The sequence below is a fragment of the Xiphophorus maculatus genome, chromosome 2 (assembly GCF_002775205.1).
Source record: "Xiphophorus maculatus strain JP 163 A chromosome 2, X_maculatus-5.0-male, whole genome shotgun sequence".
NCBI classification, from domain to species: domain Eukaryota; kingdom Metazoa; phylum Chordata; class Actinopteri; order Cyprinodontiformes; family Poeciliidae; genus Xiphophorus; species Xiphophorus maculatus.
This window is the reverse complement of record NC_036444.1, coordinates 20,264,601-20,281,991: the sequence shown is the minus strand read 5'-3', so window position 1 is coordinate 20,281,991 and position 17,391 is coordinate 20,264,601. Positions and strand designations below refer to the sequence as shown.

The following is a 17,391-nucleotide window of genomic DNA, read 5'->3' as shown; positions in this document are numbered from 1 at the left end:
GCTGCCACTGGGAATTCCTCAAACATGCATGAAAGAATCAAAGTAACACTCCAGGGATGATTTTGCTGAGGGAATAGCATGATAACATAACATATAGCTCAAATAATCAATTTAACACAATCCCTCACTGCTTTTTGTTTAAAGTTTGTTTTTACATATCTTTGCCAGAGGTGCCATTAATGTAAAAGGCTTGGTACATGAAACCAACAGAACACCAACACAAAAATAAACACAGAAACTGTAATTTTGTAATTCAATGTATTCACATTACAACATCCACACTGGTTCAGTCTGTGACGAAGTCTATGTTCTCCAAATATATTCACTGTATGATACATAATACCAATATAGGCACTTCCAGTAAGTCCGGCAATATTGAAGCTACAGTATAGTGTCTAAATTACAAAACGGTAAAAATAAATAATGTATATCTAAAAGAGTTTTTGTAGTTTTAAAATTTCTTTATCTGTACAGCATATATTGTACAAAACGGAGCATCAACCTTCACAGAGATTCATTAATTTACTTCCACAAATACTGTGAATTTGGACGTAGTCTTCCTTTAGTATAGTGTGGTAAGTGAAGAGTACTAGTGAGGAAACAAAAAAAAGCAAGTCATTGTTTCATTACGTGTCAGCTATATAAAAATACTCATTTCATTTTGTTTACATCGTTGTAAAGCTTGTTTGGTTCAAACGGTTACAATTATCTTACACTTGTGAATAATCATGACAATCAAACAAAAGCAGTAACACTATAGAACAGATATAATGTTTCAACTCAAAAGCAAATATTCTGAGGCGGGAAAATGCATATATCGGTCTGTCTTAAAATAAAGTGATGACGAACAAATGAACACCACAGACAGAGTCAGAATGCCTTCATGTCTGAGCTTTTGAAGCTGTGCAGCGAAAGCTCTGCCGCTTTACTCAGCAAGGAAAAGGAAGTGTGCAGATCAAAGAGGAAGCACTAGGAGCGACATACTGCGGGAGCTTTGGGGGATAACTATCTGAGCGGAGCATGTGCAAGGAATTAAAAACTGCTTACTGCGTCTCTTCGACCTTCATCACCTCATGTATTCCCACTAAAATCCCCCACCACAGCAGTACAACATTGGACAGTCACATTCAAAGGGCCAGTGGATCAATTGAAAAAAAGATTAAGCATTCTAATATAAAGATTTTCTAAGATTAAAAGAAATGTGGATTTTGTCTGTTTAGCGATGGTTGTGGCTCATTTGGTATGAGACAAATCAGCAAAGCAAAAAATTTAATTCTGCAAACAGAAAGATGCAAAGGGTTAGGAAAACACCGGATGATTCAGTGGCTTCAAACAATTGCGACCTGATAAAAGGCCGGAGGGCAAACATGTGTGATGCCAGACTAATCGGTAGGTCAGCCAATTATCAAGCCTGTGTGTGGCCTCCATTCCGAGTAGCACCCACTGCTGCAGAGTCAGGACGGTAGCAAAGAGACCATTGTTCATGAACTGCCTATTCAACACAGATAGCATGACTGTGTGGTGAAAAAACATGTTGGTGGATAATCTACTGTGTGCTGTTATAAGTCTTGAAGATACGCTAAATGGATTGAGATTATGGGAGTAAATTGTGCAAGGAAACCTTTGCATCAAATCGCTTAAAGAAGGGGGTTAAAGTTTGAGCTTTCCCACTGAAACATCTAACAATGGTCTGGCCTCCTGCCTGATATCCAAACATGTACACACAGCTCCCATTGTGTGATCACCAGGGACCAGGGAATGCACAAAATTAATAGGCATTTTGAAGCACTGCATTACAAAAGGCTGGCATTTGTGGTATTGAGACTCGCAAACCCACTTGATGTGATGCTTGTGTTTCAGCCCCTGAAAAAGAGCAAAGCACTTAGCAGTAGATGGAGACATTTCAAAAAAGAATTTAGCTTTTTTAATCGACCATCTTTATAAAACTCATACGGTGGGTGATTGTTTCTGCTCCCTCATAGAAAAGAAACATGTCTAAAATCAAACAAATAAGCATAAAATCAACAGAGAGGTATTCTAAGAATCTTTGGTAACACTTTATTTGAAGGGCTCTGCATAAGACTTACATGACATTGTCATAAACATGACGTAACACCTGTTATGAACATGAAGGAGTCTTTATGAATGTTTGTGACTGCATTCATGTGTCATGAAGTGTTATTCGGTAAATAATGACACTTTTAATGCAAAGTTGCTTTAAAAGTATCATATTTGCATTTAAGTGTCATTATTTACCAAATATTGCAAAGTTGGCACTTCTAATGGACTTTTAATGTTACTTGTAAAGCAACTTTGCATTAAAGGTGCCATTATTTACCAAATGACACATCATGACAGCAGTCATAAACATTCATAAGGACTCATTCATGTTCATAACAGGTGTCTGTTATGAACATGTCATATTTATGATGGTGTCATGTCAGTCTTATGCAAACCCCTTCAAATGAAGTGTTACCAAATGTTGTTCCATTCAACTTTAAATTATGTTTTGCACCCAGATTACAGCTACAGGTCTTCCACAATTTTGATCCCTAAATACTTGTTTTTCTTTCATTAAGGAGGCTTGTTGTGGCTCCTTCTTTGTAAAAAATAATAATAATAATAATAATAAATTGAGGGAAATGTTTTCAAAACTTGTATTCCAGGAGCAAAACTAAAATTTATGAATGTATTGTTTTTTAAAATTTCCTCAAAAGGATAGCTGAGGATTTCTTTTACATGAGGTTCTGTTAAAAGGGTAAAGTGTTATCTGTATTAGAAAACTCTAAAGATGTAATCATTCGTTATAAATCCAGATTAACGGATGTTAACAGGTTTCCATTGTCTTTAAATGACTTTAAATATTTATATAAAAAATTTTTAGAGCACATTAATGGATTTATGCCAAAAGTGATATTAACTGATTATAGCCTTTTAACAGCACTTCACTTCAATAATCGTATCCCCTGACAACTGCTGGTGGGAAACCATTTCTCCCAATACACATGCATCCTAACAGAGGCAAGAGAAGCATCCATGATTATCACTACAACTAAACCATGTTTTATACCAAATTTTTAAGGTTATGCAAATAGCTGACAAATACCTGACATTTATTGGGGGGTTTGCGCAACAGAACCAGGTGAGCTTAGACAATGAAAACAATTCACTACATTGGTGGTGCTAAAACTAAAAGTGAGATAACCACGTTGTCCAAGCATCTCTACACAAGGTAGAACGGTTTCTAATGAAGTTTCAGGCCTATTTTAAGAGACTGCATGGACTGTATGAGATTTCTTGGCTTTAGTCACACAAAATGTGCTTTGTCTGAGCTCTCTTCTGAATAAGACGCCACAGCAGATTTTTATTAACTTTAAGTACAATTAAAACTTTGTTGCGTATGTTTGCTGTGAAGCTCTGACCAGCCTGTGTTGTCAGCATGCTGTCTGCTGTGAACTGTAGGAGAATGAACGAGTCCCTGAGGTGCCAGGAGAATCAAACAGATTCACTGCACAAAGACACGGTAAGTGTCTTTAGTTGTTCTTTGCCTTTCAAAGACGTGTTTGTGTTTGTCTTTAAATGTGATACAGATGTAGTTTTCCTGAGGGTAACAACCAGTGTCAGTAAGATTTACTTTAAAAAAAACAAAAAACTCAGCACCTTGAGTCCGATTACATAATTAATCTAAAAGACGGATGAAGCTAAAAGTACCTGTAAGTGAAATCTGACAGACTTCAAAGAACTCCCATTCAAAGAGTGTAAACATCTCTAATCAAATAAAAAATGACAAACAACTCCCATAAAACCTTCAACGTGTAATTTAGTTGGTTCAGTCCTTGTATTGGTCTTTAAGTTTTAAATTAAGAATTTAAGAATTTTGTGTTCTCCTGTTCAAGTTTGGTCACTAGATGACTTCCCAAAAATGCTGAGCCATTTCTGAACACCAGTTCAGAAGAATGACTCAGTAACATTTTAATATAAACTTTAGCTTTAGCTTGTTTTCCACCACAGCGGTTCTGGTGCTCACTCAGCACCAACTCTTTCTGTTTCCGGCTCCAAAACTCTGGTGCTGTCTAAGATAAGTGACACTTGGACTTACACTTAATTGGGCCAAGTAAAAACTCCAAACTTACTTCAGGTTTCAGATCTAAACTTTGACATGAATCTAAGACTGAACAAGCATTTGAACATCTTGAGTCATCTTTCAGCTTTTAGTTTTGCTATCGCGCATCATGGAGTCACATGTGAGTCAATACAATGCTTGCGTTTTGTTCACCATCGCTATTTGCACTGGCAAACACGGTTTCACAATTTGCTGATCTATGTTGTGTGTGACTTACAAAAGGTAATTTTTGATGAGTTCTCTTTTAAAGGCAGTGTGTAATTCACAACTGTAGATCAGAGAGCCAAAGTTCACAACTACAGTACATGACTTGGTTAAAACAATGTTTATCTCTTAGGTTAGGGACATTGGGGATTTAATTGCAGGGGTACAGAGATATATTATGTGACTAACATAGTTTAAGTTACTCACTGCACTGTGGTCCTCTACAGACTTTTTGTGGCATAGCAAAGCAGAACAAAGCTGTTTCTCTGGCTGTGGAAAATCAGAACTGAAACTGGTTCTGGCTCTGGACAAGATCTGGAACAGCTTTGGTGAAAAATCTCCCAAGGATTATTAATATCTGGCAACAATGTGACTGAATTTAGATCTTGTTTGTGACAGCTCACTTAATTAAGAGATTGTTATCCTGTCATTTTTTTCTCTAAAATTAAAAACAACAAAAAAATATATAAAAAATTTTCTACAGAAAAAAAAAATTCTGTGTAAAAAATGTTTTTATTGTCATACAATTACTGTCTTGTTTTCAGCAACGTGTTGAAATGTACAGCATTTCTTTTCTATGGTTAAGATTTAATCTATTAATTATGGTCACAAATTTCACTGAATTTTCTTTTTTTTTGCGTAATTAAAAATGAGAAAAATGTGCTTTTAACCTGTATTGAATTCCAGTCCATGTTTTGTAGAATCTCCTTTTCCAATTCCTCTTTCTCCATCAGATAGGTTAAAGAACATCTATGAACAGCAATGTTTGAGTCTTGTCAGATATTCTCTTCGGATTTTTGGCTCGGATGTGTTTGACTTAAACCATTTTAGTTTGGCTCTGGCTAGATTGTAACAGTTTAGTCCCATTCCCAAGAATACTGTTTTTCTATTCATCTTTTCATGACTTCCTTAACTAATGGAGGACTAAAATGGCTCACAGCATGATGCTGCCACCATTATTTGTTGCACTATGTGGATGGGATTCAGGCTGGCATTGCAGCTTTACTTTTTCCTCTCACAAATAGTGTTTTGCATGTTTAATTCAAGTTTAACTTTGGTCTCACCAAAGCGAGTTTTTCATCGTGGTAGGAAACAGTTAAAGGCGTATGAATACTCTTGACAGGCAATGCTGTAAAACAGTTGTGTCTTTGACATCAGGTTTACTGTAGTTTAAAAATGGAATAATCTGACTTTTTTCCCCCCTCTGCATTCTGGAGAACAAATGTGTACATTAGAGTAAAAACTGAGGAACACACAAATGCCAACGCAAAGAGACATTTCAGAGCTGTCTCTGCGTTTCTGAGACGTATCTCTACATGACGGCATTAAGTACCTCATTTGGCAATAAACATCAAACATAATATTTATAGATATTTGACTTTGGGTGCTAAAACCCACAAGTGAGGGATTATTTCTGTCAAGAGTTGAAAGGAAGAAGATTATTGTGTAAATCAGTCCTTTTACAATCCATGTGTGGATAAAAAAATAAAATAAAATAACATAAGCTAGCACAGTTTAAACCAAAAAAGTTGAGCTACAATCAAAACACAAGCATGTGATGGTGACGTTTATATATAATCACATTCGGGAAATAATTCTGCATAAATTGGCAGCAAATTTCTGCAGTCCTGTGTTACCACACTTTGTTAAAACCTATGCAACTGCTTGTCTTCAACTCCTGACAGTAGGAAAATAGTCTGTATCTCAAAGTCCATGAATAATGTATTATTGCAATGTGGGAAAAGAAAAACCCATATAAATGTTTGGTAAAACCACATATTCAGATTAAATATGTAAAGCACAAAATTTCCCACCCTGTTTGTTTGTTTTGTTTTCTCTTCTCTGTAGGCACGCGTTTCCCAAACATCTACAGTGTTGTGTCTAAGTAATGTGCTGGCAGAAACAGGAGTCAGTAGGATAAGGTCAAAAGGAACATTTCTTTACATCCTTATCCTGACTGATGCTGAGTCTCTATCTGAGGGTGTCTGGAGTTTAGAGGTTTCACTGTGGTTCGCTGTCCCCTCCCTCCTCTGGAGTCTGAGAGTCGTCCCTGTCAGAGACGTGCCACTCTGCTTTCTCTGTCTCCTCCTCACAATGCTCTCCTTCCACTTGCTCTTCCCTGCTGCCCGACTCCTCCTCTTCTTCATCAATAGCCAGAATCGGCTCAGCGACTTTGTTGAAATGGGCGGACTCTGTTCCTTGCTCCTCATTCTGGGATTCCTCTTCTATCACTTTCTTCCACATCTTGTGATTTTCCAGCAGGTGCTGTGTGATCTGGCAAAATACTTTCCTCCTTTTCTTGGGAGCTGCTTTTTCTGGATGACAAAAAAAGGAAAGTAATTTATTTAGTGTTATTTTTACTTTTTTTATGATAACCAACATGCTTCTTATAAAGGATATGTGTTTCTATTGCAGACCAACATTATTGCAAAGTGGAAGTAACTGGACACAGGCTTTTTGTGACATGTTTATGTATTCAACCCCCCTGAGCAAATAAATAAATAAGCATGAAAAAAGTCATAAAAAGTCTCATTCATAGTTTGAAAAAAAATAAAGGATGTAAAGATGTTGGCCCCTGGGCCAATCATGTAGCATTATCTGGTAGAGACAAATTGTTTTACAAATGCAAATTATAGTACATTAGTAAGAAGTCCTAAATATCAGCAGGTATGAGCTGTGACGTGATTTGTTAATTACGTCCACCAGCCAGTAACACCATGTTTTTCCCAAAGAAATTTAATATAAGTTTATATTTGTTTTATGTTTTTATATTTATAAAAATCCTAAAATATAAATACAACTCACCTAATTTTAGTCAGTGAGTTATAAATAAAGTACAATGGTTGCAATATTTTCTTTTCTTTTTATTTTTTTAAGAAAAATCTTTGAAAATCAAGGCAACTGTTTCTTAGATCCTTTCTAAGGTCCAGCCCAGATTGCAGCAGTAGTTGCTGAAATATGTTGTTCTGCTACTTATCGGCTAGGAGATTGTGTGGACACATTTCCAGGCAACTTTTTTCAGACTAGCATCTGTTTTAAAAAAAAAAAATAGGAAAACATATCGCTTTTTCCCCACTTTGCAATCGTAGGCTCCCTTGTTCTGATCCATCTCATAAATCTTATTTTTTTTAAAATACCTTGAAGCAAAATGTGAAAAAAGTTCTGGCTCTGTGTCGTAAAGGGGACATACTGTAGCTTGCTGCCCTTACCTGCTGTAACCATAAATGTGCTACAAATTCAACAATCAAGTATTTCTAAACAGAATAAAGTACAAAAGATGAGAGTGATCTATTTCTTCTTATCTTCTAAAGGGATCTTTAGCAATAATTCTCTGAGATTTATGGAGCTTGGGTGGTTAATCGTCTTTTATAGAACTTTGCATTTTTTTCCTAACTTTAGTTTTGCATGTGACATTTTTGAGAGACATGTTTGTTAAACTAATAAGTCTCTTAAAAATCTCTAACAACTTAGATCTAAAACTCTCTTAAGGCCTTAAATGAGCTTAGTTAATGTTTCTGTAATGTCTGGAGATCATAGTGAAAATCATCTTTTGCAAGGTTTCTTGGTTTCCTTAGTAACTAACTGTTAGCCATTATTCACTGCAGCAGAATGAGATGAGATTTACTGTAAGACTTTTAAAATGTAAAATGTTACTTTTATGTTACATGACTCTGACCTATAAAATATTTACGAAGAAATGCTCTTATTTTTAAGAACGGTACCAATCTTCTGCATGCACACATAAAACATTTTTAGTTAGACATGCAGGCATTAAAATACACTACTAGAAAAATATGTGTATTTTTCTAATTTCTTAATCTTTTTTACTTACTCTCTAAAAATACAAAAGATAAGACATAAAAAATTAAAACATGATCAGCAGGAGGAAAATGGGAGCATAATGAAGTGCAATACAGCTGGATGTGCTGACTCAGTGAATCTCTAGTAACAATGAAAATCCAAACAATGCGTGTTGCATAGAGAAGTGATTTTATATCTAGTAATTTACACTTAGCTACCTGATGGACGTAGGTCAAGTCAAGGCCTTCTGGGTTTTCTGCTTGTTGCCAATTACATCTATCTTCTGGGAATAAATATTATCAATCAATGTTACTGTGCCTGAGTTATCAGGATCTTTCAGTCTTAGCAGAATGAAAGAGGGTGAATTATAACAAAAGTTATATTAAATACTTCTTTATATGTTACAAATTATTGAAGCAGGTTTGATTTGCAGAGATTGGTTGAATAAATATCAATTGTGCTGGATAAATAAATCTGAAGATCAAGGACAAAAATGGGCTCCATGAAAAGAGTTAATTTGCATTCTGAGAGAATGGCTTTCTAAAAGAAGAAGAAATGACAGCCTTATTTTATGATTGTTTTAGGGTTCCAGTTGTGTCTTGTTTTAACTTTGTTTTGGACCCTCGTACTTACGCGATGCGTCAGAGCAAGTGGATCCGTCTTCATCTGGCTCCTCGCTTTCAGCGATCTCTGGCTCCTCCTCCTCAGGCTCTGGCTCCACCCACCGTCCAGGTATGAGGCCAGCCGAGTCGTAGGAGTTACAGAGCGGTCCGACGATGTGCGTGATGAACGATTCCTGAAGCTTGGCCAGCTGCGGTGCTGCTCGATCCATGAAGGGGCTGACAGGAAGCCCCAGGCTGGACTCCTCATCGCCCTACGTACAGCATGAGCCATTAACACAAAATGATACAAACTTAAAAGGAAGAACAAGAACTGAGTTACAGCATTACCTGATTCTGATTGGTCATCTACAGACCCATTCAATAATATAGAATATTACTGATTAAGTTCCTTTCTTTCAGGAAACATTGACGGGCGTTTAAAAGTCTTCATTCCTTTAAATTGTGATGTCATTTCCGCTTAAGGACAGTGACAACCCATAATCTGACAAATGGGAGTCATCTGCAGATCCTAATTTAATGAATATGACTGAATATCACATACTAGATGTTTAATTTGCTTAGTTACTTCTACTGAACAATATACAGAAGCAACTTATAGTTTGTTTTGTACTTTTACAATTCAAATGTCTCTGAAATTAATTAAAAACCCTACAAAAAGTATGATTTCCATGACATATATAGAGACAAAAGTGAAAACATCTCCTTTAAAGTTTTCTGGTTTTCCTAGCTTGTCCCCTTTGGATTAGGCTATTCTAGCAGAATGAGATTTAGTTTATGATTGTTTCATATCTAAATAAAAACAGGATAAATTATCAAAGAATGAACCAGTTTATGCCAATAAAAAATAGACAATTCAGCAAAGAACCAATTTTCAGTTGGATGCTGAGAGACTAGTCTGTCACAAATATAATGGATTTTCATGTTTCTTTGTATTATTTATGTAATCCTTAAAAAAATTGAATAACACAGATTGTAAGATACAAATTTTATCACAACAAAGTTGTTGTGGTGTTGCTATATTGAAATAGTGGAAAATAAGCAGCATCAGATGTAGTTCAGCTTCAGTTCTCTTCTTCATGTACAGCATATTTTGTCACATGCATATTCAGAGCTCCCCCTTCTGTCCTTTTCATGCAATAACAGAACATAACAAAAGAGATATCGGGTGAAGGACTGACCTATGATGGATGATTACATGAAGAATAAAATATCCTATCTTTGGGTATTTTTCTTACGTTTGTGTCGCTTGTGGCTTTAATTTTATAATCAGACAGGAAAGGAAGCAAACATGAAGGATCATGCAGCAAAAGACCTGAGCAACGGTCACCTGAGTCAAGGACAAATCGTGTCTGCATAGGAGACCTGCAGGGACTCACTGCAGCTTCTTTCAGATTTTTAAGTGTATGATATGTTGACATGTTCGGGCACAAGGACAGGACAGCATGAGAGAAAAAGCACCAAGAGAAACTTTAAAACACCTCCAGGAAACTAATAGAGCTCTTGATTAATGACACTTTAATTGATAAGGTACGTCCAGGAAACAAATAAATAAAAAATTAAACGCTTGAACTTTAGTCCTGGATCTCATCAGCTGGTAAAGTTGGTGTCACATTTTGGGGAAGGAACTGAATTGCTATCGGTTTATAATGTTGGAGAGTAGCCATCTCTGTCAAGTGCCTTGAAGAGACCACCTTCGTGCATCACTTCTCCTGGAGACATTCAAACCTTTTGTCACAGAAAGGCTTTTCTCCTGTTTGACCTTTGCTCTCTGTGGCGGTGTAGTCAGTATGTGCGTACTTAACCATCGTATTAAAGCAGCAGCGCCCGAGCAATTAACAGAGACAGGAGGAACTCAGTGCCAAGAGTGCATACCATCCTAACAAACAATTGTGAGTGGAAATAAGCTGTGGTCATAACTAGGTTATGTTTGTTACTGCAACTCCATTCAAAATGAGGCCACAATTACCGTACAGATAATTATGCAACACTCCTGCTTACAGCTAAAAATCTGAAAAAAAAAGAACTTTTAAAAAGGATGAACAAAAAATTGCTCTTTGAAGCAACAATATCATTTGTATCCAGGGCCGTTACTAGCTATTTGGGTGCCCTAAGAGCAGATGGCACCCAAAAGTTAAAGTCAAGCATCTTCTTCTTTATGCACAAGCTTTGTTATCCTAACACCACCTGCTGAGCCTGCTGTCATTTGGCATTGGAAGTACTTTATCATGCTGTGACATAAATCATATTTACATTATCTACTGCAAATATTAGTTTCGGGGAGGGGGAGAGGGGGGTTGTTGCGTTTTGCTTGTTTAAAGAAAAAAAATAGTAAAGTGTTTCTTCTGCCTGAATCTGGTATTTTGTAATCAGGTTATCCGTTTGTGAACATAAACAAAAAAAAAAAAAGAAATTCTTGTATGTATGTACGTTTTCTTAGAATTTAACTTTATTTCCCCTTAACAACCACATATTAATTTTTGTTGATCCATCACTTAAAAACTCAAATAAAATAAACTGAAGATTGATTTTGCAAAACGGCATTGTGGTACATGGTGCTGCAGCGGCGTTTTTATCGCTTCATTCCCACAAACATCGCAGCCTTGCTGAGAGTTCACCCACCTGTTCATAGAACTCGTTGACAATGCCCTCGGTCCACTGCAGATGTAGATCCTTGCACTTTAAAGGCCCGTTGATGTCTGCCAGCTTAATGCACATCTGGCACACCAGTAACCTGTCATTCTCATTAGACCAGTCAACACCTGTTGACGGATCATCGCCCACCTGAGGGAACAATAAAAGGCCAGTCAGCTTTTCTCACATCTAAACATAAAGAATTTAATAAGCAGCATGTGAATTTTAGAAACATTTATTAGTTTTCTCTCTTCACAGACTACTTCCAGTATTAAAATAGAATAATTTAGGAATAAAAAGAAAAAATATTCAAGTGGCCCAGATAACAGCAATTTAAACTAATGAAAGTTTGTTCTTTGCAATAAATTACCTAAAGTAGAGTATGTAAAACTTATTTTTTAGATATACCTAAAGATAGATATTGAGAAAAGGTTTATAGCTGTAATAACATTTTCCAGAAAAATAATACGTATTCCATTTCATATTATACTTAATGTAAATCATTTAAGAGTTTATCTTTCGCAGTACCTTGGCATTGAACTCAGCCAGGAAGTCAAAGTGCTTCTTGAGGTCCGTTGCCAGGATGGCCTCGATGACCAGGAACCTGAAGCGTTTGAACTCCACGTGGTCCAGGTTGACCAGGAAGTTGTAGTCTGGGTGTGACATGAAGAGGTTCCAGGCAGAGGCGGCGTGGTGATTTTCCAGGACCGAGCGATCGTTGTAGAGCACTGCCTGCAAACAGCCAAACTCTCTGCATGAGTGTGTACAAGCAAGACTTTAACGTTGTTCCCTAAAATGTCCTGGAACCATTGCTATTACCCCCCAGATGTGGGGCCTCTAGAGATGAGAGGGTTAAACATATTCAGCAATCCAGGGCTCGATTAGATCAAAGCGTTGCCCATTACAACGGGGGCTGAGACGGGAGCTGTTCTCTAAGCCCCTGAGGCCCTGAGACTGTTGCTTTTTCCTGGAACTTCACCCAACAAACTTTTTGACTCATTTGTTTTCAAAAGAAGTTTTACTGTCCTAACGTCAAGAAAGCAGACCCAGGGGTGAGTTAAAAGAGCTGATCCTTTTTATATGTGTTGGAAATCCTGATCAAATTGTTTGCTTTATAGATCACAGTTTGTTTTTTTAGTTTAGTTTAGTTTTTTTTTTTTTTTTTTGGCTTCTGAGTAGATTTGTTCATATAAAAGCCACCTTATGTAAACAGATGCATTTATTCTATTAATAAATTGCGAATATTGTTAAAGTTGCTGTAGGAGGAAAAATTTCACAAAACGGGTTTAAACTATAGCTGCATCACTACTGGCAGGAAAAAGGCAGTGTCTGACATGTAACTTTAATAAGGACATTTTGGGGCGAGCACTGTTTTAGGTTTTCACAATGAGCCAGAATGTGTGGCTTTAAATTCCTTCCAGCAGGACTGGCTACTGGACTACTTCGTCTACAGCACATGGAACAAATAAATGTTTCCAGAGCATTTCTCAAAAACAACAAAAAAAAAACACTTTCTTGGAAGAGGAAATACATGAGCAAGTATACACATTTAAGACCTTTTAAACCTTATACTCAAAAGTGGGTCCATCTAAGATGTTTTGAGGCCTCCGTTCAAATGAAAAACCTACGGAAGTGATAGAACTGGAGGTACATCAATACATAATAAAGATATACAATTATCTCTAAATCAGGCTAATATCTACTTCTTCTGACCTCTGTTTGATTTTTATTGCTCTACTATCAAGAATGTTGACACAGCAGTAAGATAAACATTGATTTAGTTTGTAGTTCTTGGAAAACCTGATCAGACTTTTACATCAGGATTTACAGAGAGGTGAGTGGAGTTTCAGATCTTTTAAGACACTGTCACTTGAAAGTTACAACATTATAAGTATATATTATGTAAATAAATTGCCCCATGTTTTGGTGTTTGCTGTAAACTGTGGATTTATTTTTCTAAAGGTGTAGCTCTAGGCTTAAATTAGTTGCACAAACTGAGGAAAGTAGAACAGCGGCGGGAGTGATGTAATCATCTTTAGGCAGGAAAGGCAATGAGGCAATAAAAAATAAACAGTAAAATATGTTAAAGAGGTGAATTATTTGGCCCAGACTCATGTCAACAGCAACTGATAACTTCTTAGAAAAGAAAACACGTTTTTTGAAAAACAAAATGAAACAATTGCAAGGCCAGGCAGATACTCCAGGAAATCTGCACACTTTTATGGAGAAAGTGTGCAGGGTAGCTTCTCTTACCCTGTTTTTATAACGGGTAAGGTGTGAAGAGCTGGCTGTTTGAATCTGCTTTTCTTTACAGCTCACCGGCGAAAATGTTTGTCTGACCTTTCTGATAATGAAGATATCAGAAAAGTCAGACAAACAAATTTCTACATTTCCCGATTCAAATGAGAGAGTGGTTCCGGTGGACTTCAGGAACAAAGTACCTGAGGGGCGCTGGTGGCCACGAGGAAAGCATTTGTTCTCCCAGGATGATCGTAGTCATGCATTGCAGCAGCTACGTAAAGTGCCATCAGCTCCAGAGCGGGTATGAGGCCAGACAGACAGCCATATCCATCTTCTGACACAGTGTAGGTCTTTGAAACCAGGAAGCCCATGTGACTGTGTGTTATCCCACTGTCAGAGTCTAACCACAGGGAAGAGACAAAGCGAGGGGATTTCGGATCAGGATGGAAGAATTTACACACAACACTCATACTTTAGGTTCATCTCTATGTGCCAGTAATGCACACCGGAGCGCATATACACACATACACACACGGATGTTTTAATCGACTTATGTGTGGATCAAAGGGATGGTCCTGGTAAGGCATACAAACAAGGTTTTGAAATATTGGTGAGAGGGAACTCTTAATTTGCCAGCAACTTCATACTGTCCTAGACTTCAAATAGAGTTTCATGCAGAAAAAAACATGTGCCAAAAGCTTGACTAAAGCTGGATGTTCTCACACTGATGAGAGAACATCCAGCTTACAGGGAGCATCAAGGCACAAGGAACAAACCTCTGAAAAGCCTTTCATACCCGAAATTTCTTATCCAACACAAAACTTATAATTAAATAATTTTTTTTAAAAAAGCTCATTTCCTTTTTTTTTTTTTGCACTTATAGGTACTGATAAAATGGTGCATACCTGAGTCACTGGCTGAGCTGTGATCATTAATGAGGCTGGGTAGACCAGGCACAGGCTGCGTGGTGAGGTACCAGACCGCATGAAGCACATCTGTGGCGTGGATCCTGTTGTGATCTGATCCAGAGGAGAAAGTATACCTTTTCCAAATCAAATTGCTTTCCACCAGGGCGCACTGTTGAGCCGTTCAGGTTTCTCATAGCAATGTAAAGGCAAATCTTGTATTGTACTGTACACCGTAGAATGAATCAAACTGGAGGGAGTACATTTTCATCCAGTGGCTGATTTGTTTTTTACAACTGCAACAAAAGCTGACAGGAAAACGGCGTGAGTAAAACCATGACCAGCTGAGAGACATTTAAACTTACATGGTATGTCTCTGTAGCCGCTCTCGAGAGCATGGAAGTAGTTCATGAACTCTTTAACGGGGATCTTAAAGGTCTCGAACAGGCCAGTGTCCTCAAAGAGCCTGTAAGACACCTGCAACACAAAATGTTCAGTGAAAACTACCATCAGAAGATCAGACAAATGAAATTTATTACATTACCAGCTAAAATCCCATTGCAGTTAATTGTGTCATCCAGCTGAATAGCTGTGAACCACTACATGACTCACTTCATTTATCTGTCTTAGGCTACTTTGTCTCACTTTTGTAACCTTACATTGTTGCTTATTTGGTCATAACCCTTTTATAAATTGTTGTTAATCTTTACTGTATCTCTGTGAGTCAACAACAAGATATTTTCTATTCTATTCTTGCCTATTCTATTGTTTTCTACAACATATTCAGCTGAAACATCAGAAAGTAAAGATTTGTGTGTGTGTGTGTTTTTGGTCATTATCTCAGGGTAGTTTTTGCTCCTAGGAGCCTTTGGGACAAAGACAGTCAAATATGAAAATATAATTATACTCCCACCTTTGTGAATTGCTACACGTTTACTGCAGAGCACCAGTCAGGTTTGCACACGTCACAAATGCATCTTGGTCTCATCTGACCAATGCTGGCTCTTAAAAATGTATAGCTTCTCCTAAAATGATGTTCAGCAGTTTCCTTATGAAGAAGATTGCTTTCCTCTCCCTTGCAAATCACCCAGAGACCTTTACATTATGCAGACTCCTTCAGAGTGATCCCAGACACACAGTTTTTAATGACAAACCCCAAGCCAAGTCTGAAGCACCTGGCAGACAGTTGTTCATTTGGAGAAAGAAGTTCTCTCCTCGTACATCATCGTGAGAGAACAACAACTGTGGATCTGTGGGATTTAGTGTTCATCTGATGTCCTATAAACATGCTCTTATTTATTAATGAGGCTGTGTTTTTCATTTGTCTTAAATGTTCTTCTTTTTGATTCTGAGCCAGAAACACAGGAGGAGTAAAACTGTGTTGCGTTGTGTTGGTAATGTAATAGTTGTTGCTTTATGAAGAAGAAAATAAAGTCTTCAACTGTGTTGGATTCTTGTTAATATCTTTAATAAGAAGTGAGGATTGCACTAATTCATCTTGGATTTTACTTCTTTGTGTTTTTTAATGTTCTCACCTGACTAAGGATCCTCCCACATTTTCCATTTGTCTTCTCCATTAGAGTGAAAATAGGAAAGTTCCAATTATTTAATTGACTCATTAAAGGCTCCAGGTCTTCCATTAGTAATGGCTCTTGTGCCAGAATGGGTTTGTCCTGTACAAAAAACACATAATGAAAATGTTTTAAAGAATACATTTCTCAATGGCACAAACCATATACATGTACACTGGATCTGAAAAGTATGCACATTTATGGTAAAATTATTTTTGTGTTGTTAAATGTTGGAAAATTGAAATATTTACAGAATTTATTTTTTTTTACCAACTTCAGTGTATAAATAAAAACAAACATCTAATAAAAGGAAACAACTTTTAAAAAAGAAGTTGTAATAACCTGCACCAAAAATCTCTCACTGTACAAAGCAACAATTCACAGCATTTTATGTCTTTAATGGTACAGTAAAGACAATAATTGGAGAACATATGTGGAACAGTAGCATTACTATTATACATCTGTACTTTTCTCTATCATTTGTTGACTAAACATAATCTGATGTGGAAAACCTTCAAGACTCTGACAGAATGGAAGAAACTGCAGGATTTTCTGGTAGCTCCTGTTCACTGGTTACATTAGTCTCCTATAATTTCCATGTGTTTGGACTCAGGAGTCGTGTTGACAGATAGAAGTTCTTTTCTTCTCAAAAGAACTTACAGATCTGGCAGAAATATCCCCAAGCCAAACGGAAGACAATTTTATGGTCAAATAAAACCAAACTGGAACATGTGGCCACAGCGCATCACCAAAACGTCACCGCATCCATCATAAAAGATGGCGGTGGATGGCGATGCTGTTCTTCAGATGGAAGAAGACGTTTGTAAAAGTGGAGGAAGTCTTAAGAGAACTTAAGAAGCTCTTAAAATCAACATCACTTTTTTAGCTGCCATTTTTATAGGGGTGTGCAGGCTTTTTTTTCCCCCACTGTGTTTCCGCATCGTACGGCATCCTATTCTGACATTAAAGAGATGGTTTTGAACGTGTGTGCTTTGACTCACTTCAGGAGGTATTAGTGCATGGAGGATGACATTCTGGGAGGGGTTTTTCCCCTTTTCTGTGTCCTCTGTTTGTGCTACATCACTGCTGTCACTGTGGTTGGCTTCGTGGGTGCTGTCGTAGTCTGATGACACAACTACAGGGTCCTCTGTCAATACAGAAAAACAAAGAGATGTCGGATTGCTGCAAAATCCGTGACTCGCTGTAATCAACTCACCTTCCTCACAGAGATCTCCGTTTGTCAGCTGGCATTACATAATCAGCCGAACTGGCCTGTATTGGTGTGTATCTAA

At 37.2% G+C, this 17,391-nt stretch overlaps 1 protein-coding gene across 3 annotated transcripts in view; it reads right to left on the bottom strand.

Annotated features, from left to right (window-relative positions):
• Positions 1-2,386: 2,386 nt before the first annotated feature.
• Positions 2,387-17,391, bottom strand: part of pde3a (phosphodiesterase 3A) — an 87,000-nt gene continuing 71,995 nt past the window's right edge. For 2 of the 3 annotated variants that reach the window (XM_014473683.2, XM_023352627.1), the window contains 9 exons: positions 17,101-17,246; positions 16,064-16,201; positions 14,894-15,005; positions 14,529-14,642; positions 13,824-14,023; positions 11,911-12,114; positions 11,371-11,532; positions 8,762-9,002; positions 2,387-6,642 (listed from right to left, as the gene is read on the bottom strand). In XM_014473683.2, coding sequence (XP_014329169.1) covers positions 6,329-6,642; positions 8,762-9,002; positions 11,371-11,532; positions 11,911-12,114; positions 13,824-14,023; positions 14,529-14,642; positions 14,894-15,005; positions 16,064-16,201; positions 17,101-17,246 — 1,631 coding nt within the window. In that variant the 3' untranslated portion in view covers positions 2,387-6,328. Of the gene's footprint in view, positions 6,643-8,346; positions 8,412-8,761; positions 9,003-11,370; positions 11,533-11,910; positions 12,115-13,823; positions 14,024-14,528; positions 14,643-14,893; positions 15,006-16,063; positions 16,202-17,100; positions 17,247-17,391 lie in introns of all 3 variants that reach the window. The other variant, XM_023352635.1, reaches the window with a different exon arrangement.